Source organism: Loxodonta africana, chromosome 18 (assembly GCF_030014295.1).
Source record: "Loxodonta africana isolate mLoxAfr1 chromosome 18, mLoxAfr1.hap2, whole genome shotgun sequence".
NCBI classification, from domain to species: Eukaryota; Metazoa; Chordata; class Mammalia; order Proboscidea; family Elephantidae; genus Loxodonta; species Loxodonta africana.
Genome location: NC_087359.1, coordinates 24755889 through 24780597, shown reverse-complemented (window position 1 = coordinate 24780597; position 24709 = coordinate 24755889). Strand labels below are relative to the sequence as shown.

At 46.7% G+C, this 24709-nt stretch overlaps 1 protein-coding gene across 2 annotated transcripts in view; it reads right to left on the bottom strand.

Annotated features, from left to right (window-relative positions):
* Positions 1–24709, bottom strand: part of RGS9 (regulator of G protein signaling 9) — a 68548-nt gene that overhangs the window by 12458 nt on the left and 31381 nt on the right. The window contains exons 9-16 of one of the 2 annotated variants that reach the window (XM_064270853.1): positions 22870–22941; positions 11582–11611; positions 10448–10509; positions 9319–9432; positions 7434–7549; positions 4174–4261; positions 2624–2762; positions 1578–1663 (exon numbers count right to left, since the gene is read on the bottom strand). In XM_064270853.1, the coding sequence (XP_064126923.1) occupies positions 1578–1663; positions 2624–2762; positions 4174–4261; positions 7434–7549; positions 9319–9432; positions 10448–10509; positions 11582–11611; positions 22870–22941 (707 nt within the window). The remainder of the gene's footprint in view (positions 1–1577; positions 1664–2623; positions 2763–4173; positions 4262–7433; positions 7550–9318; positions 9433–10447; positions 10510–11581; positions 11612–22869; positions 22942–24709) is intronic. The other variant, XM_064270854.1, reaches the window with a different exon arrangement.

Sequence of the window (24709 nt, the reverse complement as noted above, 5' to 3'; positions counted from 1 at the left end):
AGCCTCCCACCTTTGAGGGTGCCATAGGCTTGGAAAACAACCAGCAATGGCAGACTGAATACCCTGGACCGACACCAAATTTCCAGACTACATAAGCCCCCAAGGACTGTGGTATCTTCCTGAGGGAGAAGAAGGGCTCCCTCACACCAGTAATGCCTGGTATTGGGTCTCTCACCAGCCCCACCAAGGACGAAGCTTGGAGCTAGGTTTGACTTGTCCTGGAAAAATTTACTTTTACACATTGTCTTACACCTGATGGTCATAGCACAGACTCCCATTCACTGCAGTTCCCACAGGTACACTTTTTGAGCTTCACACTTGACAAAGGCACATTACCAGACTGCAATACCCCACAGCAAAGCCAAGCGTTCTGCCAGAGGTCCGATGCCACCCCAGCACTCAAAGCACCTGGTCTGCCCCAGGAAGGATCCCAGCTGAGTTCTCATGCCTGCCCCAGCTTAGAAACTGTCTGGAGAGAGAAGTGCGAGACTCCTCTTCCGTCCCCACTACTTTCTGGCAGAATGTCTGGAGCTATTAGGGCCCTTTCTTGTGGCTTAAGGGAGAAGCTTTCAAGTCCCCAGGGACACTGAACTCCTGTCCTTACACATAAACCTAGTAGAATGACACCACAAAGGCTTCCTTTCTGTCCTTTTCATAACAGGACCATTATTCTCAAGAATGAAACCAAGTTGGGATTTTTTTTTTTAAGCTCCTTTGATAAAGGCTCTGGCCTAATCACCCTCCCCCGCTTTTGAATTGACTGAAGACGCTGGAAAAGAGCCCAGCGTGGGCTGAGCCAGCAAACAGGGGAACATTTACCAACCCTGGGGGGACATGCAACCGATGCTATGAAAACCTCTGCCAAAGTCCCCTGGCTTTGTTCAACTTGTCGTTTGGTTACTGTTTTGAATCTTCAATCCCTATGGAGTTTTTGATTGGTTGGTTTGTTTGTGTTTGTTTTTTGCCAAAAAGAGTTCAAACTGCCCCTCGGAACATTATTTCATCCTTGGTTCCAATGGTTCTGCAAGGCGAAATGACCTACATCCCCAGTGAGGAAAGTGAGACTGGGCAAGTTAGCAGACTTCTCAATGGCAGTCCCCTGAGGCAGCAAGAATACTCGGGCTGTTACTGTTTATTTCCCCTAATGGCCTGGCGTTTTCTTTTGGGGTGCCGTCTGCTATTCTCTCTAAGGTCTTGGGACATTACAAGGACACCGGGATGAAGCTAAATCAATTTCCCTGTATCTGTTGGAAGTAGAAAAGGGGAGCAATTAAACAGCCAATAAGAGGCTTGCATTTGTGATAAGGGTCATTTATCATTCTGATAGTCAAAACGCTTTCAAATCAACATTAGGGAAACCAATGTTATTGGCAGTAATTACTCGGAAATCTTGCTAGAGTGATTTTAGGGCATTATGAAGCAAATGAGGCCATCATTCCCTAAGCGAGCAATACTTCCCAGGCCTCAATATTTTCATCAAGCAAATATCTCAATAACAGTGATTTGGTTGAAAGAGACCTTTCGTTTTCTGTAAACTCCACAGCGGGCAACCAGCAATTACAGACAATTCCACTTGCCTTCTCTTAGTGGTTTCTTGAGGCTCAATAGCCTTGGCCAGCATTTCCTTATAGATCGGAGATTTCAAGTAGCGAGCATAAGAATCCTAGCGGGAACAAAAGAAAAAAACAGTAATTACGAGAGGGAAAGTGTCAAATCAAAGGAATATGCTCGCTGTTTTCAAGCTTTCCCCCCGGGACAGTACGATGGCAATGTTAAGAGAAAATGGCTCCTTGTGTGAAAGGCATTTATATCAGATAGCATCTACAGCAGCAGTTCTCAAGTGCAGCCTCTGGGCCAGGAGCATTCATTTCACCTGGGAGCTTCTTGGAAATGCACATTCCTGGAGCCTACTGCAGACCTGCTGAGTCCAAAACTCTAGGGATAGAACCCCTGGGTGGCACAGACAGTGAAAGGCTCAGCTGCTAACAGAAAGGTTGGTGGTTCGAGTCCACCCAGAGGCACCTCTGAAGAAAGGGCTGGCTGTAATGCAGACTCAAATATACCAACAATCACGAAGACGGCACAGCACTGACAACGTTTCGTTCTGTTGTACACGGGGTTGGCACGAGTCGGGGTCGTGCAATGGCAACTGACGACAACAACCAAACCAAAAACCCATTGCTGTAAAGTTGATTCCGACTTGTAGCAACACTATAGGACAGGGTAGAACTGCCCCCACAGGGCTTCCAAGGCTGTAACCTTGATGGAAGCAGACTGCCACATCTTTTTCCATGCAGCAGCTGCTGGGTTCGAACTGCCAGCCTTATAGTTAGCAGCTGAGCACTTAACCACTGCACCACCAGTCATTATTACTACTGGCATTATTACTGCAGAGAGAGAGAATGCAGGCAACGTCCCCAAGTGGTCTTCCCCAGCCAGGGAGCCACGGGGGCTCCAGCCCAGTGGGTGGTGGAAGAGACAGTTCACGACTTTATGTCCCGACACAGATGAAGGGATGGCCAGATGTTGCTTCTCTCTATTCTAAATCTAAAGAGGTTCCCAGGCCTCTGGAAATGGAAGGGCTTCCTGGTACACACATATCCTCAGCACAGACCCAACTTACCTTCTTCATGAGCATGTAGATGTGGGTTTGTGCAGCATCCAGCACATAGCGATGGGGATGCCTCAGCCCCTTGACCGTGATGTCCATGGTCTTGCCGTCTATGTTTATCCATCGCCTTGCCCCTGGGGCCAGGAATAGCCTGGGGTGGGAGGAAAATCTTAGCAAAGGTATCTAAACCCAAGTCCGTTAATGAAAAGTTGTCAACTGCTCGGAAGGGAGGAGCTGACCTGACCCAGGTTATCCAAGGTGGGGGTCCCTTTTTAGGAGACACTAAAGATTTTGCCAGCGGTTAACATGCTTGGCTACTAACCAAAAGGCTCAAGGTTCACGTCTACCCAGAGGTGCCTGAGAAGAAAGGCCTGGCGACCTACTTCTGAAAAACCAGCATTGAAAATCCTGTGGAGCACAGTTCTGCTCTGACACACCTGGGGTGGCCATGAGTTCAAGTTGACCAACGGCAACTGATGTGGTGAAAAATGTTTAACAAGTTGTCAGATACATTTCCCTAAAAGCAAGAGAACCGCCATGCTACTACTGGGAATGGAAATATTTAACTTTAAGGCTCCCAACTTCTAGAAGAGAGAGCAAAAGGAAAGTGGGGTAAGCCCAGTACGGGTATGTGCTAGCCATTAGGATGAAGAACCCCACCTCCAGCCTGACATCTTCAGACTTCTTACTCACCAGAGGCGTTCTGGGGTCTCAGCTCCCCTTTGGGCCCAGTCTAAGTGTGTTCAGCGACAAATCTGAAATACTGACTTGGGGGGCATCCCATAGTCGCAACACCTGGAAGTTTGGGCATACAGGCCAATTCCCCAGCTAAACCCAGTATCGACCTCCCTCCCTGAGTCCTTGGCGCTCCTGGCATTTCAGGCACTCAGGGCTCTACCAGTACTTTCAATATGGACCCACTAGAGGTTAGAAAGAGTCACATGGGTACTTTCCCACCCTCCAGAGGAAAAGGTGAAAATTTTTGGAATTCAAAGGAAGATTCACGTCACTGGGAGCCAGGGAGGAAGCTGATGTAGACGTGATGGCGCCATGTCCCTTGCAGCAGACTTGGAAGTAGGAGCTGTGCGCGTGTCTCTGTGTACGAGGCAGTCGGGCACCAGTTACTCTAGGCAAGGGCGTCATGAGCGCTTCCTGGGCCCACAGAGTCCCCCCACCCCGTTTCTCTTGGTGTGCAGAGTCCCTCCCTGGGTGAGAAGGTGGTCAGTTTTGCACAAGGGTATGGGAGGCTCTAAGTATGAGCGCAAGTGAGGGCCCAAGCTAGTCCTTCAAAACTGTGAGCTCCTGTCAGCAAACTGGAATGGTCCAGCCTGGATCCGTTAAAGGAAGGACACCAAAAGTCCAAAAGAACATCACATGTCTCACCAGGTGTTCTTCAGAGGAACTCCCAAACCCTGCAGAACAGTGGTAAGGTGTGTAGTGACCAGTGCTGCAAAAGCTCAGGCAGCCACCCGGGTGTGGCACCCCCCTTTCCATCTCCAACCTCAAACCAAACCCGGGGAGGCTGAAGGGGAGGCTTCTCCAACCATCTGGCTAATCCTCACTTGTAAATCTCCTCTGCCTTCTCCTTGACCTTGGACTGATCTCCGTACTTCAGGTCCTCACAGGCTTCCCAGAATCCCAGATTCTCCCCTGCATAGGGAGGAGGAGTCCACGCAGACAAAAGCCAGACAGGAAACAAGTGGGGAGAAGAAAAGAAGAAAGAAAAGAGTCAGCTAGGGTAGGTTCAGCTCCCTGGCCTGGAGAAAGTTGTTTCTTCTGCAAAATAATCCAGGACACATGTGAGATTAGACAAGATACTCCTGGAGGGAAGGAGCCACGGTATTTTCTGGAAAGCTCCCTGTATTTCATACTAGAGAAGTCTGGACAATTGTGTTTGTAACTCTATAGAGGCTCTTCCTCTTCACCATGAACTTCAGGGTGTTCACAGGACTGAGATCCCTGGTGTAAGTAAACAGCCAGCCAATTGTACATCAAGTGCAACGCAGACCCTCTTGCCCATAGCAAAAGTCAGTTACTTGCTTAGGGTTAAAATTAAAGTGCACCCAAAAGCCTGTGCACAAACGTTCATAGCAGCATCATTCATAATGGTCAAAACAACCCAAATGTCCACCAACGGAAGAATGGATAAACAAATGTGATATATCCACACAATGGAATATTATTCAGCCATAAAAAGGAATAAAGTACTGATACATGCTATAACATGGATGAACACTGAGAGTAGTATGCTAAGTGAAAGAAGACAAAGGCTACATAGTCCATGATTCCATTTATACGAAATGTTCAGAACAGGCAAATCTATACAGACAGAAGGTAGATGGGTGGATGCCTAGGGCTGAGGGTCAGGGGTAGGGTGGAGAGTGACTTCTGATGGTTACAAGGTTCTTTTGGGGGTGACGAAAATGTTCTGCTATTACAAGTGGTGATGGTCGTGCAAGTTTGTGACTATACTAAAAAGCCACTGAATTGTATACTTTATAAGGGTGAATTTTATAATATGTGAATTATATCTTATATATTAAAATAATTTTTTTAATGTTTTAAATTATATTGGTAAACTGGTGATTTATCTGTCCTGTTCATACCCAAGGCTTCAGGAGCCTGATGAAGAAGTTGACATTAATAGGGTTTCAATAATCCAGGGAAATCTTCTTGTTGAATTCTCACCATTATTAAAGAACGTCTAGGTGGGATAATGAGTCCTTGAGTGGTGCAAACGATTCACACACTGCGCTGCTAATCAAAAGGTTGGAGGTTCCAGTCCACCCAGAGGCACCTCAGAAGAAAGGCCTGGTGATTTATTTCTGGAAAACCAACCACTGAAAACTCTAGGGAGCACAGTTCTACTCTAACACAAGTGGGGTCGCCATGAGTGGGAGTCAACTTGTCCGCAACTGGTTTTCAACTGGGGTGGCTGAGATAGGGTGTAATTTGCCACTAGGCCACTAGATGGACCCCCATCCACTTGTTTGCCAGTTGTTTCTGGCCCATCCCTGTTCCATCCATCTTTTCTGGGTTTTATTATATCATGGCAATTAGGCTTGATCAAGGAGAAGGATTTTCAACAATCCACAACATAACGTAATATTCTACAACCAGCAGTCAAACCGGCTAATGGCATGTCAAGTAGAATTAGTTTCAGGAGCAACCCCACAGACAACTGGGTCTTGGCTAGTGAGCAGCCTAAGTACCAAAAACAGAAAAAAAAAAAAAGCCTAACCCATTGCCGTGGAGTCAATTCCAACTCATAGGGACCCTACAGGACAGAGTAGAGCTGCCCCATACAGTTTCCAAGGACCGCCTGGTAGAATCAAACTGCCAACCTTCTGGTTAGCCGCTGGAGTTCACCACTATGCCACAGATGTGATGCTCCCCCAGGGCTGGGGACTCAATGGGGAACTGAATGAATGCCATGAAGGTAACTATTTCAACGAAGGTGGTGAAGCCAATTGAATCCGCAGCCTGATGAACTTGGTTCTTATCTGGCCTCTTGGTTTTCCGAGACGGTACTCAGTGCTGTGTAATTAAGAAGTCACAAGTACCCACCATAATGAGGTATGCAGAGGCGGGATGCAAATGTGGCCCTACTCATTCGTTACAATTCTCACATTCCTGAGGCCCTGAGGAAGTCAGGGTCAAAAGTAAAAGAACATACAAAACCGTGTGCGCAAATGTTCATAGCGGCATCATTCACAACAGCCAAAAAGTCAAAACAACCAAATGTCCACCAACTGATGAATGAATAAACTGTGGTATATCCATACAGATGGGGTCGCCAGGAGTCTGTATCGACTCTGAAGGCAACTGGTTTGGTCTGGTTTTTTTATACATACAATGGGCTAAGGCAGTGGTTCTCAATCGTGGCTGTGCATCGGAATTACCTCTGGAATTTTCAAAACATTAGCGCTCCAACCCCAAATCAATTAAATAAGGACCTCAGGGGATGGGATGGAAACCCTGGTGGCGTAGTGGTTAAGAGCTTGGCTGCTAACCAAAAGGTCAGCTGTTCAAATCCACTAGGTGCTCCTTGGAAGCCCTATGGGGCAGTTCTACTCTGTCTTATAGGGTTTTATGAGTCGCAACCGACTCTACAGCAATGGGTTTTTTTGGGGGGGGATAGGATGCAGGCAAACATGTGTGTTAAAAGATCCCCAGGTCAATGAAGGTGCAGCCAGAAAACCACTGAGCTGAAGGAAATCAGGCTGTGAGACAAAACGGGAAAGCTTGCCTTTGCCCTGCCCTTCCTTTTAGGTTTTCCTGAGGAGCTGCCCTTGGCGGGAAGGGGAGTGCAGGGGCTGGGTGTGCTCCTGGGCTGGTGGTCTGAGGATCAAGTTGATCAAGTAGAGGTGGCACAGAGGAGATAAAAAAAATAATTAAAAAAACCAAACCCATGCTGTCAAGTTGACTCCAAGTCATAGTGCCCCTATAGGACAGAGTAGAACTGCCCCCTAGGGTTTCCAAGGAGCGCCTGGTGGATTCGAACTCTGACCTGTTGGTTAGCAGCCATAGCTCTTAACGGCTAGGCAACCAGGGTTTCCACAGAGCAGGTGGAGCCTTGGAAATGTGAATAACGCCCACAGGGACTTTGAGCAGACTCCATTTTTCCCCAGACCGTGGGGCCTCTTTGAACCCACGGAAAGCACGAGCCCTGGACTCGGCTATGATTCTGAAAGCGGAAAAAGGGAGCTCCTGTTAAAAAGCACAAGCAAAGCCACAGGAACATCTGTGGAGAAATCCCCAAAACCCTATGCCAGATAGAAAAAAGCATTACTTATTAAGAAAAAAAAAAAAAAAAACCCACCGCTGAATTCTTTCTTGAGAAAGTACTGGAAGCTTTGTCGGCCCTTGGGGTCTCGGATTAATTCGTTGAAGTTGAAGGCCCATCGCTCCACTCGCATCTTGGTTGGAATTTCCACCCTGCAAGGAGGGCGGGCAATTTGTAAATCAAACAGACAGTGCAGACACAAGGGCTGGGCCAGGTGGCCACTGGGTGGGGTGAGGGGCTTTAGCCCCCCTACTCTCCATCAGTCCTATGGTCCAGGGCTCAATCCAACCCTCCCAATCACTGCATAAACCTACAAGCCAAGTCTTCACTTGATAGGAAAATGCAGCCTCAAACAAGTGCCCTGGCCTCACCTCAACAAAGTTGCCATCCCAAAGGTGAGGATGCCTACAGTGCGTGGGGGGGGGGGGTCAAACTCAGCCCCTCCTTGGCTTCTGTACCATCAGAGCAGCACCACTGGCAATGACAACCATTCAAAATTCATAAACAGAGCAAAGGAGTGAGCGGTATAATTAACACGGCAGGTTTCCATCCCTGCTCTCCAGGAACTTATTTCTACTCTAATTAGATAGCAAATAGGCAAAGCTGTAAAGATGATTTTTTTCTTTTCAAAGATAATATGTTGTTAATGCAGACCCCAAACTCTCACAAAAAGACCATACTTAATGGTCTGACTGAGACTAGAGGAATCCCAGTGGTCATGGTCCCCAAACCTTCTGTTGGCCCAGGACAGGAACCATTCCCAAAGACAACTCATCAGACATGGAAGGGACTGGACAGTGGGCAGAAGAGAGATGCTGATGAAGACTGAGCTATTTGTATCAGGTGGACACTTGAGACTGTGTTGGCATCTCCTGTCTGGAGGGAGGATGGGAGGATAGAGAGTTGGAAGCTGGCAAAATTGTCACGAAAGGAGAGACTGGAAGGGCTGACTCATTAGGGGGAGAGCAAGTGGGAGTATGGAGTAAGGTGTACATAAACTTATATGTGACAGTCTGACTTGATTTGTAAACGTTTACTTGAAGCTCAATAAAAGTTAAAAAAAATAATAATAATATGTTGTTAAACACAGAGTTAACATTTGACCCAGAAATGCCACTGCTAAGTATACACCCCCCAAAAAAGAAAATATATGTCCACACAAAAACCTGTACACAAATGTTCATGGCAGAACTATTCACAACAGCCAAAGGTAGAAGCAACCCAAATGTCAATCAGCTGATGAATGGATACACAAAATGTGATCTACATCCATACAATGGAATATTAGTCCACCCTAGAAAGGAATGAAGTATTGACACATGCTACGACCTGGATGAGCCTTGAAAACACGATGCTAATGTAAAACTACTTCATTTATGCTAAGTGAAAAAATCTCGTCACAAAAGACCACATATTGTGTGACTGCATTTATATTAAATGTCCAGAATAGGCAAATATATAGAAACAGAAAGTAGATTAGTGGTTGCCTAGGGCCGGGGGGCATACAGGTGTGATGGTTAAAGGATACAGTGTTTCTTTTTTGGGCGAAGGAAAAGTTCTAGAATTAGACAGTGGTGATGGTTGCACAAGACGCCTTGGTGGTGCAGGGGTTACGTGCTCAGCTGCTAACCAAAAGGTCGGCGGGCTGAACCTACCAGCTGCTCCACAGGAGAAAGCTATGGCGGTCTGTTTCCATGAAAATTACAACCTTGGAAACCGTCTGGGGCAGTTCTACTCTGTCCGATAGGGTTGCTAGGAGTCAGAATAGACTACAGCAACAGGTTTGGTTTGGGTTTGGATGGTAGCACAACCTTGTAAATACACTAAAAACCACTGAATTGTAAACTTTAAATGGGTGGGTTGTATGGCACGTAAATTATATCTCAATAAAGCAGTTAAAAACAATGTATTGAATACATACAATTTGGCATTTAAGTCCCAGAACTGGGTGTCATCTGTTATCCAAGGATTGCTGGGGAGGCAGCCTGACATGAAGGCATCGTTGGAAGAGAACTGCTCACTGTACTTGACAATCCTGAAAAGTAAATGGAAGATGATGTCCTACAAGTTCAACACCCAAGAGACTAAATCAATAGGTTGATTGACCAACTTGTTCTTTTCCTTTATCAATTTAGTTGCATAGTTATTACTGTCTTTTTAGAAACACCCTCTACTATTCCTTTGGTCTGGCAGGTATTTGACAAGATCTACCCTTGTTCTAAGGAGGCTTGGTGGCTCAATGGTTAAAATCGAAAACCAAAAAGGTCAGCGATTTGAACCCACCACCCGCTCCATGGGAGAAAGATGTGGCAGTCTGCTTCTGTGAAGATTTACAGCTTTGGAAACCCTGTGGGCAGTTCTACTCGGTCCTAGAGAGTTGCTATGAGTCAGAATTGACCTGAGGGCAAGGGGTTTGGTTTTTGGGTGGTCCTTGTTCTACTTGTGAAACTAAACCTTGTCTCCCAACCCAGTCCCTTTGCAATTTCTCTGAACCTATTTCATTAAAAGATGGCTTTTTTACATTTCACCATGAGTTTTTAAAATCCAAAGCCATGTCTCCCAAATAATGTCCTGTTTGGATCAAGGTAGCCTAGAAGTTCAATATATCAAACATAGATTTCCAATTTATCCTAAATGGCATTTAAATAAAAGATTAACAATGGACATTTAACAATACACCGAGCCAGTAAACATAACTTGTATATCCCTAATAAATCAGAATGGTTAATGACAGGAACAAAGTCTATCTTGGATCCACGTATGTTCCAATCTATGGACTTTCAACTCTTCCCGCCTTCCCTATCCACGTAAAAGGAAACTCCAAGAAAGCTGCCAGAATTTGTTTAGAGCCTCACCTACCCCTGATTTTGTCTAATAAAAGATGAGATCTGAAGGTTTATTCTGAGGGAAGGTCTAGAAATTAAGTACACACAACACTGGTTTTGCCTTTAAGATCGTAAACCAGTCCGTGACTTGTCAAGTTTGCCTTAAAGCAAAAGTTCTCCTCTTGACTATTGCTCAAACCTCACATTTTCTGATCAGGGACATACCCTCCAAGGGACACTGAAGACTTCACCGTGGACCTCAACAAGGCCTGTTGGTAATACATGATCTGGAAGAGACACAGTTGTTAGAAGATGTCCAACTACCCCACCCTGAGTGTCCCTGACACTGATATTTACATACGAACTCCAAAATTAGAGGCCATTTCTCCATCACAACACTCCACCCCATCCTCTCAAGCCAGCCACCTTAGTACCAACAGGGCTCAGGTCCACTGTAGACAGGTGACAGCAAACTCCAAATTAGTGGCCTCCTTAACCCATCGCGTGATGGTCTGGGAAAGACACTAGCTGAAAACAAACGTTCTAATGAACTTTAAGGAGTCCCTGGGTGGTCAGTGGTTAACATGCTTGGCTGCTAACCCAAAGATTGGAGGTTTGAATCTACCTGGAGGCACCTTGGAAGAAAGGCCTAGCAATCTATTTCTGAAAAAATCAGCCATTGAAAACCTCATGGAGCACAGGTCTACTCTGACACACAGGTGGTTGGAATCGGCTGGACAACAACTGGCAAACAATGACCATTAAACCAAGACATGGGGGCAAATGTTTGGCTTTTCCCTCACATGCCTGGGGCTGATGGAAGAGGAGAGTGGGCCCTAGCAGTGGTGACATACTCAGTCTTCCTGGCTCCCCAGCTTCTGCAGGAGCAAGCCATCCCCCTCCTCCACCACCTTCTTCCCTGGTCAGATACCCACTGACATATCCCACCTCTACTGTGCACGCTCACCAGGGTTCTATCTTAACCCCCAGACTCAAGATGTGCCAAAACAGGCCATGTGCCACCCTGGATAGATTCTGCAAGGCCCTGTAGTTGTAGGAGGTGGTTATGGGACACGCCATAGCAATCATGCCCACGTCCCCCTCTGTCCATCCTGCTGATCTGTGTCTTGTTGGGGTACTTCCCGACGGTGCTTCCTATCCTGGGTCTCAGCATTAGCCCCACTTAGATCTTACAGAGATGGTTTGTCATCCTGTGCTGTCCATCAGTTTGGAAAAGATTGTTTGAACATTTCACATGGTTTCCATTTCATTCCAGAGTATAGAGCATCCAGCCAAAGTCTATGTAATTTGTTAGCAGATTTAGAATCAAACTTGGCTGGTATTTGGGAAACTAATTACCTCTTTTTTGACAGCAGTGATTGTTTGTTTCTGTAAAACAAAAAAACAAAAACCATTAAACAGTTTTCATTGAATCACTACAGATCAAATATCTGTTTGAAAAACAAAAATCATTCCCTATGAGAAAACTGTCCATCTTTTCCTACTTAAAAGGCAAGATTTCCCTTCACTGCCACCAGCTCCACCCGATCCTGCCCAACCAATGGAAAATGATATCAACTCAGAGATTTGGTGACGGAAACCACACTAATTATCTGTTTCCATTTTCACCCAACATAAGGCACTGAGTTAACAGACACGGAGCCCTGGCAGCACAGAGGTTAAGAGCTCAGCTTCTAACCAAAAGGTTGGCAGTTCAAATCCACCAGCTGCTCCTTGGAAACCCCATGGGGCAGTTCTACTCCATCCTATAGGGTCGCTATGAGTCAGCATCGACTCGATGGCAATGGGTTTAGCAGATACACATTTCAGGCAGAAAAGAATCCTTGGTTCAGAGTGGATTTGTATTCAAGCCCATAACTTCATACTGCTCTCCTAAAGGCCAAGATGAATTAAAAACTAAGTTCGGGGTTGGTTCCGCTTGAACCTAGTGTCCACAGAACTATCTTAAATGGAATGAGAGATGACAACAGGGGAACTAGCGTGAAGCTTGAGTGTCTGCTTCTTCTCTCACAGGGGAGAGCTATGAATGAACAAATGAATGGTGAGGCTCATTCCTCAGGTATTTATGACAACTTGACTAATACCACAAGTTGAAAGAAAAAGTCACATTGCCAAAAATAAAGCACGTGATTAGAAAACTCAAGACCAGCGTCAGCTTCCAGCTGAGTCCCAGGGCTGAGTTGCAATGTGGAAGGTCAAGTTAATGCTGGGGATGAGCTGCAGGGCGTTCCCTCTCTGATCCCTTGGGGTTATGCCAGAGAAAGGATAGCTCCAAGAGGGACTCTGAGTTTAGGCTCTTAGAAGCTCCTAGCAGATCTGTCTCCTAAAATGCATAGATCTTCAATCCAAGAGGGACACACTTTCTTGGCATCACTTTTCTGCCCTATGCATCTCTTTGAGGTCGGGCACAGTGGTGATTCCAGTCTCAGTTTTCTTATGTTTTCTTGTGTCCAGGTGCTACTTGGTGTTGACTCTTATACTCCAAACTGAGCATCTTAATTCCTGAGGGCTAATATCCATGCAAGGAGTCCCTGGTGGAACAATGATTAACATGTTTGGCTGCTAACCAAAACGCTGGTTACCCAGAGGTAACTCAAGAGAAAGGCCTGGGGATCTACTTCCGAAAAATCAGCCATTGAAAGCTCTATGGAGCACAGTTCTTCTCTGACACCCATGGGGTCACCACGAGTCAGAATCAACTTGACTGCAGTTGGTTGGTCTAGTTAGTTAGAATAGTCAAGCTGCTTAATGTGACCAAGTGTTTACTTAGAATAGAGTCAGAAGCCTGAGGTGAACACTACTTCCCTTAGCCAGTTAGAAAAACAAGCACTGGCCCATGTCCACTGAGAAAACATAAAGGAGAGACAAATCTGAAATGTCACACAGTCACCTCACCTAATCCATGCATGAGCTCATTTTGCTTCATTGGATTGCTTTTATGTAATTGCTTTGCACAGGAAATCTTTTTCTGAAGGGTCCGGGCTGGAGCCAGTAGGGAGAGTTATCTCAGAAAGGTAAAGCTCAGATAGGCCTCCCTGTTTTGGACAGCCACACACCCTGACTTCCTCTGCAGCACTTATCACAACTATAATTATATATTTATTTGTGTGACTTTGTATAACATATGTGTCACCTACTAGGTATCTTTTAGGGCAAGGAAACTGTCTATCTTGTTGGCTTCCGTATTTCCTAGCACAGCACCTCGTACAGAGTAGATGCTCAATAAATATCGAATACTTGATGACTGTGCATGGAAGCCTAAAAAATGGGGATGTTTTCTAAGATTAATAGGACTTTTTTCCACTTAAAGAATTGAAAACACTACCCAAATGAGTTAAATATTTTGGCAACCACGTGGATTATTTCTTTGTGTTCTCTCCCAACATAAGGCACTGCTTTAGCAGACACGTGTCAGGTAGAAAAGGATCCTGGGGCCAGAGTGGATTTGCATTCGAATCTAATATAATTAGATCCTTCTGCTAGAGTCGTGCTGGAGTAGGTTATTCAGGGCAGCATCTACTGGTCTGTGCCCTCTGCTCAAAGTAGAAGCTGGATTTTTGCTTAATAATAACTGCATAGAACCCACCCAGGAGCTGTTTGGGAGAAAGGCCTGGCCATCTGCTCCCATAAAGATTATAGCCTAGAAAACCCTATGGGGTAGTTCTACTGTGTCACATGGGGTCCCTATGTGTTCAAATCAACTTGATGGCACCCAACAACAACAACTAGCAGGAGTCCATGGATAGCACACTAACCGGAAGACCACCGGTGCCTCAGAAGAAAGGCCTTGCAAACTACTTCCGAAAGGTCACAGCCCTGAAAACCCTATGGAACAGTTCTACTCTGCACACACAGGGTTGCCATGAGTCAAAATCGACTAGACTGCAACTAACAACAACAGCAGCGAAGACCAAGCAATTTACACCTCTTTCAATGGGTTTCTAAGGCTGTAAATCTCTACGGAAGCAGACTGCCACATCTTTCTCCCGCAAGCTGCTGGTGGTTTCCAACCACCGACCTCTCAGTTAGCAGTCGATTGCTTTTACCACTGCGTCACCAGGACTCCTCGTTTCAACCCTTAGGAGGAAGGTCTTATTACTGTGATTTTCCTCTGAAGAAACCGAGGTTCTGAGAGGTTATGGAAACTTTCCCAACATCTCCTGGTCAGGAATTGGCCGAGTCAGGATTCAGATTCAGCTCTGCCTGATTCCAGTGCCCTTGCACTTGAACCAAACGAGCAGGTCTCTTTCTTTGCAAACTTGAGGACTGATCCATCAGAAACATAAAATAGATGAGCCTATTCACTCTGTCCTGCCTAGCCTGTCGTTTTTACCACTTCCTTCCTTGGCCTGAAGCTCAGAATGCTGCAGGATGGAATGACTCTGTCGAATCATTTAAAGTCCAAACAAACGGAGGGGGAGCGCCCCATCACAAGATGCAATGCAAACATGGGACACACTCTAATTCAAACACTCATGACGGTGAAGATGGGAATCATACCGGGGACGTGATCAGCAGCCAACATCATCAACACCCTCCATCAAAGTGCCCAGGACCCAAGATCAAACTTCTTGTGGGCCCCTGCTCTGTGCCTTGCATCTGTGCAGCTCCTGATTGGACAAACTCTGTCGAAGTGGGTGGGACTTCTCAATCTGTCCTGGTGCTCGCTGGGCTCCAGGGGGCGCTGCACTGGGAACTCACCACCACACACATTTTTACTCTGCCTCTCCGGGTGTTCCTTTGCTTGGCCTGAAACGTTTGCTTCTGGGGCCATTATCTCCATCTTCCAGGATTTTGTTGTTTTTTTGTGTTTGTTTTTGATTCACTTCTTTTTTTTTTTTAAACTTAATTTGACTTTATTACCTTTTTAAGGCCTTGCATCCGCTGTGCTTTGCTTTTTATTTTCTGATGCCTGGAATGAGCAGCTATCTTCTGGGCATCGGTCTCTAAAGAGCTCGTTCCAATTACAGGATTCACTTGAGACGGCATCTTCCCCACCCTTACCTCGGATTGTCCATATGAATTTTAGTTCTTATTACTAGTTTTTTAAAAAGATGTCCCTGGGACCAGCTTCCTCTAGGTTGACATCCTGGATATCTTTGTTCTTCTAGGAGTACATGTGTTTTGGGGTGGTGTGGGGAGAAGGTTCTGGGCTTTTCGGAGACAATTTGATCTCCGAGGGGGAGGGTTGTTTAGGAAAGCATGGGCTTTGAGATCAGACCAAGGTCAAAATCCTGGTTCCATTGCTTACTGGTTATGTGACCTTGAACAAGTAATTGAGCATATCGGGGCCTGTTTCCACACTTGTAAAAGGATAGAAAAAGGGATTAAATGAGCTAATAGACATAAGGTGACTGGTATATAGCAAAGATTCAATATACAGTGGCTATTACTTACGGTTAATGTACTGCTGCTGAGAACGTCCGTAGTATGATTTTGACCCTAATTTCCAGACTCAATACAGGACACCCATGGAATATTTAAGACACACTTAAAATTATTCATTATTTATCTAAAATTCAAATTTAATTGGACATCCTGTATTTTTATTTCCTAAATCCAGCAAGCCTACTATTAATATTATTATTACTCGATCGAAGTTCACACCAAGCATTATTTTAAAGTAAAATTATTTTAAAATACATATATATATTTTTATAGGTGTACATAGATTAAAAAAAAATTTTTTTTTTCATAGATATACACCTATAAATACACACACACCCTTCTACGGCCATTCAAAGAAAACCACCTCAGGATACAATAAACAGCTTCGCCCTGGAATTCACGTGTAAGTCGCCTCCTTTCTCCACACTTGGCCCTCCTGGGGTGAAGCCCATTTCTTGATTCCTCCTCAGAGTGGCACACTTTGCTACCAAAGGAAGAGCTGCCTAAGGACCCTTGGATGCTCTAAATTCTTGGAATTCTCACAGCTTATTATTTTCCCTTGCAGAGTTGCCCAAATAGGGACACATTGAGAGCTTGTTGACACAGCTCTGTGGCTGTCCTGCTGGCTCCAGAACCTGGACTGAGCTGGCTGCAGGCAGACGTTGAGGCAGGGCAGGAAAGGTCAGGGACGATTGCAGGGTCATGCCCCTGAGAGGCCCTGGGGCCGCCGCCAGACAGACAGACAGGAGAACAGGAGCCCATGGCAGGGATAAAGCAAGGACCCTAGGGCCAGGTACCCAGGCAGGAATCTGAGAATTAACAGAGGTAGAAGATGTGGGCAAGCATCAGAATGAAACCCCAAGGTGGGAGAACCAAGAGGAGTCAGCGACACAGGCACTGAGGGCAGAGAGAGGGACAAAAGTCAGAAACCAGGAAATCCAGAAACTCAAGTGGTTGACGCAAAGCGGACGGGTGAGAGGTACCTGTCCACGGAACCAGAACCCTGAGATTATGATCACCTGAAGCAAGTATCTGGCCTGGCCAGTACTTCTTCCAGACCAGGTGGAAGCAGGAGGGCTACGTAATTTGCAGGGCCCAGTGCAAAATGAAGGAGTCTCGGTGGCATAACGGTTAAACACTCGGCTGCCAACCAAACAGTTGGCAGTTGGAACCCATGGAGCAGCTCCACAAGAAAAAGAACTGGCAACCTGCTTCAGTAGATTACACCCTGGAAAACCCTATGGGGCAATTGGACTCTGTCACACAGGGTTGATATGAGTCAACGACAGCATTGCAAAATGAAAATGTAAGTCTTGTTCAAAAGAGTATTAAGAATTTTAAGATGGTGAGAACAGAACGTTAAACCAAGCATGGAGCTCTTCTGAGCGTAGGGCCCTGGGGACCGCTCAGGTCACATGCTGTGAAAGCTGCCTCGGGTGGAGGACCTAGGGGCTTGGCGGGTGGAGAGGAGAGGGGTAATGGTGTATCACGGAAGAGCAGGAGCTATAGAACTGAAAAGTCCTGGGTTTGATTCCTGGTGGGCTACCCTGGGCAACTGCTAAATTGCTCTGTTTTGGTTTTGTCAATTGAAAAATGGAAATACTGCCAGTCTTACCAAGCGGCTACAATGACTTAATGAAATCCAGCAAAATTTCTGAAAGTCAGGCAGTGGACATTAGCAAACATCAGGCAGGACACAGAGTGGGCTCGCAGACCCATCAGCTGAGGTTCCAGCCCCGGCTTTACCGCTTTCGAGCTGTGTGCCTTGGACGAGTTACCTCTTCTCTTGGCCTGTTTCCTCAACCATAAAACAACGCTGTTTACTTCCTCAGGTTGTTGTGGATCTTAACTGAGCTGTTGCTAGGCAAGCTTCCGGCAAACATCAGACATTAGAGTCGTCCCTGCCCCCAGCCAGCTCCTTTCACGCAGGAGACCACAAGAAGAAGCCAGCTAGCCCCCTACTGGTGGGAGTCTACGGGGGGCTTTTGCTCATTGAGGGGCCCTGGTCAGGGGGTGCAAGTGGATAACACACTCAGCTGCCAAAGGCTGGAGGTGCAGGTCCAACCAGAGGTGCCTCAGAAGAAAGGCCTGGCAATCTACTTTGAAAAAATCAACCACTGAAACCCTACGGAGCACAGTTTCATTCTGACATAGGTGGGGTCGCCATGGGTCAGAGTCACCGCAATGGCAATGGGTTGGTTTAGTTTTGCTCACGGAGGGCTCCAGGCTGAGCGCTCTGCAGAACATGGTATTTAATTTGGTGGAGCAATAGTGCAGTCTTTTACCCACAAACCAGTGTGCAGGCCAGTGTGAACTGTGCTGTTCCCAGCGGCTATTTATTGGACTAGCAGAGAGGTTGAGATTGGTGTGTATCTTCCTTCCCCGGTCTCCAACCAAGGTAGAAAAATGAGAAGTACGATGCTGTTGTGTGTCATTGAGTTGATTACGACTCATAGTGACCCTATAGGACAGAGTAGAACTGCCCCATAGGGTTCCAAGGCTGTAGATCTTTACAGGAACAGATCGCCAGGTCTCTTCTCCCACAGAGCGGCTGGTGGGTGTGAACCGCAGACCATTCAGTCAGCAGCCAAGCGCACCCCCAAGGCTCCTAATGAGAAGGTACAAGGAAAGCAAATTGTCTAGGTACAGCCCCCAAAGTGGGGTCTAGGGCCTACAGATCCCCATCAACTATCGCTCCCACAGCAGATGGGGGTGGTTATAATAACAAAAATGGCTGCTGTTTGTGGAGAGTCCACAAGTCCTATGCCATTCGGGACACTTCACATAAATGACCTCATTTAGTCCTCTGAGGAAGGGGTTGTTATTATTTCCATTTTACAGATGAGGAAACTGCAACTTTGACTGTCTCGACAGCTTGCCCAAGATCACACAGCCAGTGAGTGGCAGAGCTGGGACTCATCTGGATGCTAAAGGTCTTTGCAGAATACCGCAGGGCCCCGCCTCATTAAGTGACAACGATACCCCTGTCCTGAGCAGACCCTGCTTCTGTCACTTCCTAGCCACCACTGGCCACACCACTCCCCACGCCCAGGCAGTCCCCAGCCTCTGCTCAGCCTGTCCTCTGCAGGGTCAGCGTCTCTCTGGAATAAAGGGAAGGTGGAAGGCTAGGCACACTTGGCACCCTGTAAGCTTCAAGGTACCCAAAGGAAGGAAGACATGCTCTGGGGTATGGCCCTGGCCACGGCCATTCCTCCCAGGGTTGGGGGCCACGTGGGCCAGTGCCATCAGCCTCAGGAAATGGGCCACCCAGTAGCCCTAGACGCCTGCCGCCCTAACAGCCTTCTTTCTTACACTTGAAACCAGTTGCCATGGAGTCGACTCCAACTCAGGGTGACCCCGTATGTGTCAGAGTAGAACTGTGGACCATAGGTTTTCAGTGGCTGATTTTTTGGAATTAGATCACCAGGCCTTTCTTCTGAGGCATCTCTGGGTAGACTTGAACCTCCAACCTTTAGGTTAGCAGCCGAGGGCTTAACTGTTTGCAGCGCCCGGGGACTCCTCTTTATACTTCAGCGGTGTTTCTTTTGAGTTATTTGCCTCCATTTACACAAAACAGGTATTGTTTTTTAAGATTTTACTAATTCTCAGAAATGACCTCTTTCTGCAAACCAGCTCCTGTACTGGGAGCTCTTTTCTCTGCCCTGAGACAGAGCTCTGAAACCTCTGCTCTCCTAAGACCTCGCAGGGACTGCATTTCAACGACCCTCTCCTCTCAGGGCAGAGAAGTGTGGAAAAACGGGACTCTAGAGAACGGACACTCAGCCAAACGGTGGGAAATGCTGCAAACGGATGAAGCTGAGCACCAGCCTCCATTTCCGGAACAGCTGGAGCAGGCAGACAGGCTGGGGCTGGCCTGGGGGAGGACACAGGAAGGGCCCCGCTCAAATGAGAATTACGGCTTTTTATTCTTCTTAAGACGCCACAGCAGCCAGAGTACCCAGACAGGAGAAAGAAAGCTGGTGGAAGAGAGAGAAAGAGAGAATAAGTGACCACAATGAGCAAACAAAACAAAAAGCACAGGCGTGTCAAACATCACCTGGAGACGCATCGCTCAGGCCTCACACACCGAGTCTGCATGCTCTGACTCCGGGCTGAGGTTAGTGCCAGCATCTGGCAAGAAATGGCTCCTGTTCTTGTCCCCTCAGCCTGACCGCCAGTGAGCAGGAAGGTGCTTCCTCAGTGAAGAGGGCTGTCTCCCCACGGATGGAGCAGCTCTGCTCCACATCTGACCTCCCCAGAGCTGAAGTTAAAAGAGCACCCCTCACCTCCACCCCCACCATACGCACACCCCACTCGCGCTCACACACATGCTCATACACACCCCACACATGCTCACACACACACGCTCATACACATCCCCCACACACTTGCACACACTCACACACACACCCCCCACATACTCAAAGACTCACACACACTCACACACATTGAGACACACACTCACGCACACCCCACACACACTCACACACACACTCCACATACTCAGACACTCACACACACACACACTGAAACACACACACCACATACTCTTACACACTCACACGTATACTCACATTCACACTGTCACACACTCACACATCACACACTCTTACACAGTCATATGCTCACAAACTCACACACTCACACACACACTCACACAGTCATACATATACTCTCATAAACTCACACTCAAACACATATACAATCTCACAACACTTCACACACACACAACACACACAAGCAAAATCCTGAGTGGCCTCCCATGAGAAGTACTTGGCTTACAGACGACGTGCCCTTCAGAATCAAACCTCCCACAGGTCAGGGTGCCTGAGAGGCTTTCCGCCTCCTCCCTCCCCCTCTTCCACCCCAGAGAGGTTTCCAGAGCTGCCAGTTATCCATAAAAAAGCAAATCTTCCTCCTGGGTTCAGTATTTTACTTGAGGATTCTGTTTCCATGGCAACCAAGCCTACAAGCCTACAAATTAAAAAAAAAAAGCCTACAAGGCCTCAGCAATTATCTGGTATCTGACAAGTGCAAAGTGGAAAAGGCTGCAGAGGGCTGAGAGTGAGGTATGTATCGGAGCTCAGAGCTCGGTCACTCTGAGCTGTGGAGAGGCGCCTAACGATGCCCGTGGGTGACACCATCTAGAGGCTCTACATCCCACTCCTCAGGGCCTCTCTCCCTAAACCGGGGCTTCAGTCACACACAGGTGGGGGCCCCCCACAGCCTCCTGAGTTCCAGATCCCAGGCGGCAGAAGTACACCTGCCACAGAGCTACCTGGCACCTTTGTCCTGCCCTTCAACTTCCTTCTTCCTCCTTTCCCACTCATCCCTCTCAGCCCCCACTCAGGCCTTAAGGCACTGCCAGGCCTTATAGATGACACACAAGGCCAACAAGTTTGCCTCAAATCAAACCATCTAATGGATTTTAGGAAACCCTGGTGCCATAGTGGTTAAGTGCTATGGCTGCCAACCAAAAGGTCAGCAGTTAGAATCTACCAGATGCTCCTTGGAAACTCTATGGGGCAGTTCTAGTCTGTCCTATAGGGTCTCTGTGAGTTGGAATCAACTCAACGGCAACAGGTTTAATGGATTTTAGGCTGGTTTATAATGTGTTCAGCTGTTAACTGAAAGGTTGGTTATTCAAGTCCACCCAGAGGCACCTCAAAAGAAAGGCCTGGCAATCTTTCCAAAAAACCAGCCATTGAAAACCCTATGGTGGACAGTTATACTCTGACACACGTGAAGTCACCATGAGTCAGAGTTGACTCGACAGCAACTGGTTGGTTGGTTACTTGTACCCAGGGCTCTCAACCAGGGTAATTTTGCCTCTCGGGGACATTGGCAATGTCTAAAGACTTTTTTGATTGTCAGAGCTCAGGGAGGTAGGGAGAGGAAGGCACAGTGCTATTGGCATCTAGTGGGTAGAGGTCAAAGATGCTCCTAAACATTCTACAGTGCACAGTACAGCCCCCCCAAAGAATATCCAGCCCAAAATGTCAATCATGCCAAGATCGAGCTCCCCTGACTGGATGCTCACTGTTTCAACGGCTTGTGAGCTGTATTTCTTTAAATTAAAAAAAAAAGTAGGAAATTGACCATCCATCAAGAAAGGTGGCCTACTTGGGGAAACGATCCTTTTAAAACAAAAAGTCCAGGAGCATCTTCGGAAAGCCAAGTGAGGAATTAACTCACTAGGATTCCAAAGTATGATATGTCATACGATTAAGGTTTAAATTCAAAGGTGGTCACATAAACCAGAGACTACATCAGCCTGAGACCAGAAGAGCTAGATGGTGCCCGGCTACAACCGATGACTGCCCTGACAGGGAACACAACAGAAAATCCCTGAGGGAGTAGGAAAGCAGTGGGATACAGACCCCAAATTCTCATAAGAAGACCAGACTTAATGGTCTGACTGAGACTAGAAGGACCCCAGTGCTCATGGCCCCCAGGCCTTCTGTTGGCCTGGGACAGGAACCATTCCCAAATCAACTCTTCAGACATGGATTGGACTGGACAATGGGTTGGAGAGGGATGCTGGTGAGGAGTGAGCTTCTTGGATCAGGTGGACACTTGAGACTATGTTGGCACCTCCTCCCTGGAGGGGAGATGAGAAGGTAGAGGGGGTTAGAAGCTGGCAAAATGGACACGAAAAGAGAGAGTGGAGGGAGAGAGCAGGCTGTCTCATTAGGGGGAGAGCAATATGTAGCAAGGTGTATATAAGTTTTTGTGTGAGAGACTGACTTGATTTGTAAACTTCCACTTAAAGCACAATAAAAATTAAAAAAAAAAATTCGAAGGTGGTTGGCCAGGGGTTTTAAACCTGGGGCCTGTAGTCTTCTGGGAGTCCGGGGCCTGGCTGAAATTGTGAGTAAAATGTCTGTGCACCTTTCGGTGGAATCCCAAAGTCATCAGATTTGCAAAGGAGACAGTGACTCAGAAAGCTTGAAAACCAATGATCTAGGTCTTATTTGCTCTGACTGGCATCCACATTCTCTGTCTCCCTCCAATTATAGCCTCTATTTACCCAAGACTCTTCCAAGGCCTCTCCCCTCCCCTGACCTGGTATCGCAGAGCCCATAGCCCTCCTCTCTTCATTCAGTCTCAAAGGGGAGATATAGGTGCCCCAATACACATGAATAGATGTGTGGACACCCTTCCAGCCTCAGAACCTGACTTGGGCTCTGCCCAAAGTACACAGCTTCCACCGAAAACCTCTGAGTGCAGAGACGTACCTGGTTTACCTTAACTTCATTTGGATTGGTCACTCGGTCCAGGCCATAGTCCAGCACATTTTTCGCTCCTGGCTGAATGGAATAAAGACAGCATAAGGACCATGACAGGAAGAGTGTCCAGTTATTGATTAACTTTAGGTCTTGGCCAAGCTGCCAGTTGTGAGTTTGAGCTGAGAACACTTGATGCCAAGCCTACAGGAAGTTAAAAGAGTGTGTAAGACCCACCAGGTGAGCTGGTGAGGTCTGTGGGGATTGTTCTGTCACCATGGCATAGTGGTGATGGACCTAACATAGTGGGATTGTCAAATGATGGATGGACGGACGGACGGACGGATGGACAGACGGAATGAAGGGTGGGTGGAAGGATGAATAACACTCAGGCTCAGTGAGAGCTCACTGGCATTGGTACATGGGACTACCAGATCTTCCTGCAGTACTCCTTCCCCATCCTACTTGGCTTCTGTCCTTGGCAGGGCAGGGAAGCAGAAGAAAGCAACATAATTGTGCAACGCTTTGGGTGAGTCCCTGTTTCAGTCAGACACCTGTGGGTTCCAATCCTGGCCCTGCCACTTCCAATCTGTGCAAAAGATCTTGGGAAGCTGCTCCTCCTTTCTGTACTCACTACCCATTCTATGAAAGGGAGGTGGCCCCTCCTACCTGGCAGGTTATTGTGAGGATTTAATGAGATGGCCTATAAAGCTCTCAACACTGGGTAGCTATTAAAGAGCAAGGGGAGTGTGTCCATTTTGAGAATTTGTACATAAAAGACCTGGCCCAAAGTTGGGTCAGCCATCTTTGTCAGTTCCCTTCTCCAATCAGGCAGCCCAACTCTCCAGCTGATTTTGTTTGGTCTCTCTAAACTCCTTGCAGCCAGAAATTTGAGACTTTTACTTCGCTCCGTGCTGGTTTGGCACCAGGCACCCATCAAATACTCAACAGTATGTGCTGTAACCAGACTGGGTACCCTGGAGCAGAGAATGGGGGGATGGGTAACTAGATATTCTCGCCATCAGTTTCAGCCTCATTAATAGGGTCAGACACCTTTTTAGCTCTGATGTAGGGTTGTCAGATAACAATGAATAATTTTTATGTATAATTTTATATGAAATATGTTTCACATAACAATGAATAATTTTACATGTAATTTTATATTTTCAATAAAATGTTTCATATATAACAATTTTTAGTATAAGTGTATAATAAGTATACAAATATTAGTACACAAATTATTCACTACTTATATAAAAGTCAAATTTAACAGGGTGTTCTGCATTCTTATTTTCTAAATCTGGCAATCCTAGCTCCCTAGGCTACCATCAGGGCAAATGCTGGGCATAAACCTAGGCAAGCAAGAGAGAAAAGAAGGAAATGGAAAATAGGTCGGGAGGAGGACAAGGAAAGGGAAACTTTCCTTCAACTGACTGGCTACTCACTGCAGATCCCATCATGAGGGTGATCACCTATAAACACTGAGAATCATGGCCCAGACAAGTTGACACACAATCTTAACCATTACATCCCTTGTTCCATGTCCTCTTCTGAATCTGGCCTGAATTTCTAGCAGTTCCCTGTCGATGTACTGCTGCAACCGATTTTGAATGATCTTCAGCAAGATTTTACTTGTGTGTGATATTAATGGTATTGTTCAATAATTTCTGCATTCTGTTGGATCACCTTTCTCTGGAATGGACACAAATTTGGATCCCTTCCATTTGGTTGACCAGATAGCTGTCTTCCAAATTTCTTGGTATAGACAAGTAAGCATTTGCAGCATTGCATTGGTTTGTTGAAACATCTCAATTGGTATTCCATCAATTCCTGGAGCCTTGTTTTTCACCAA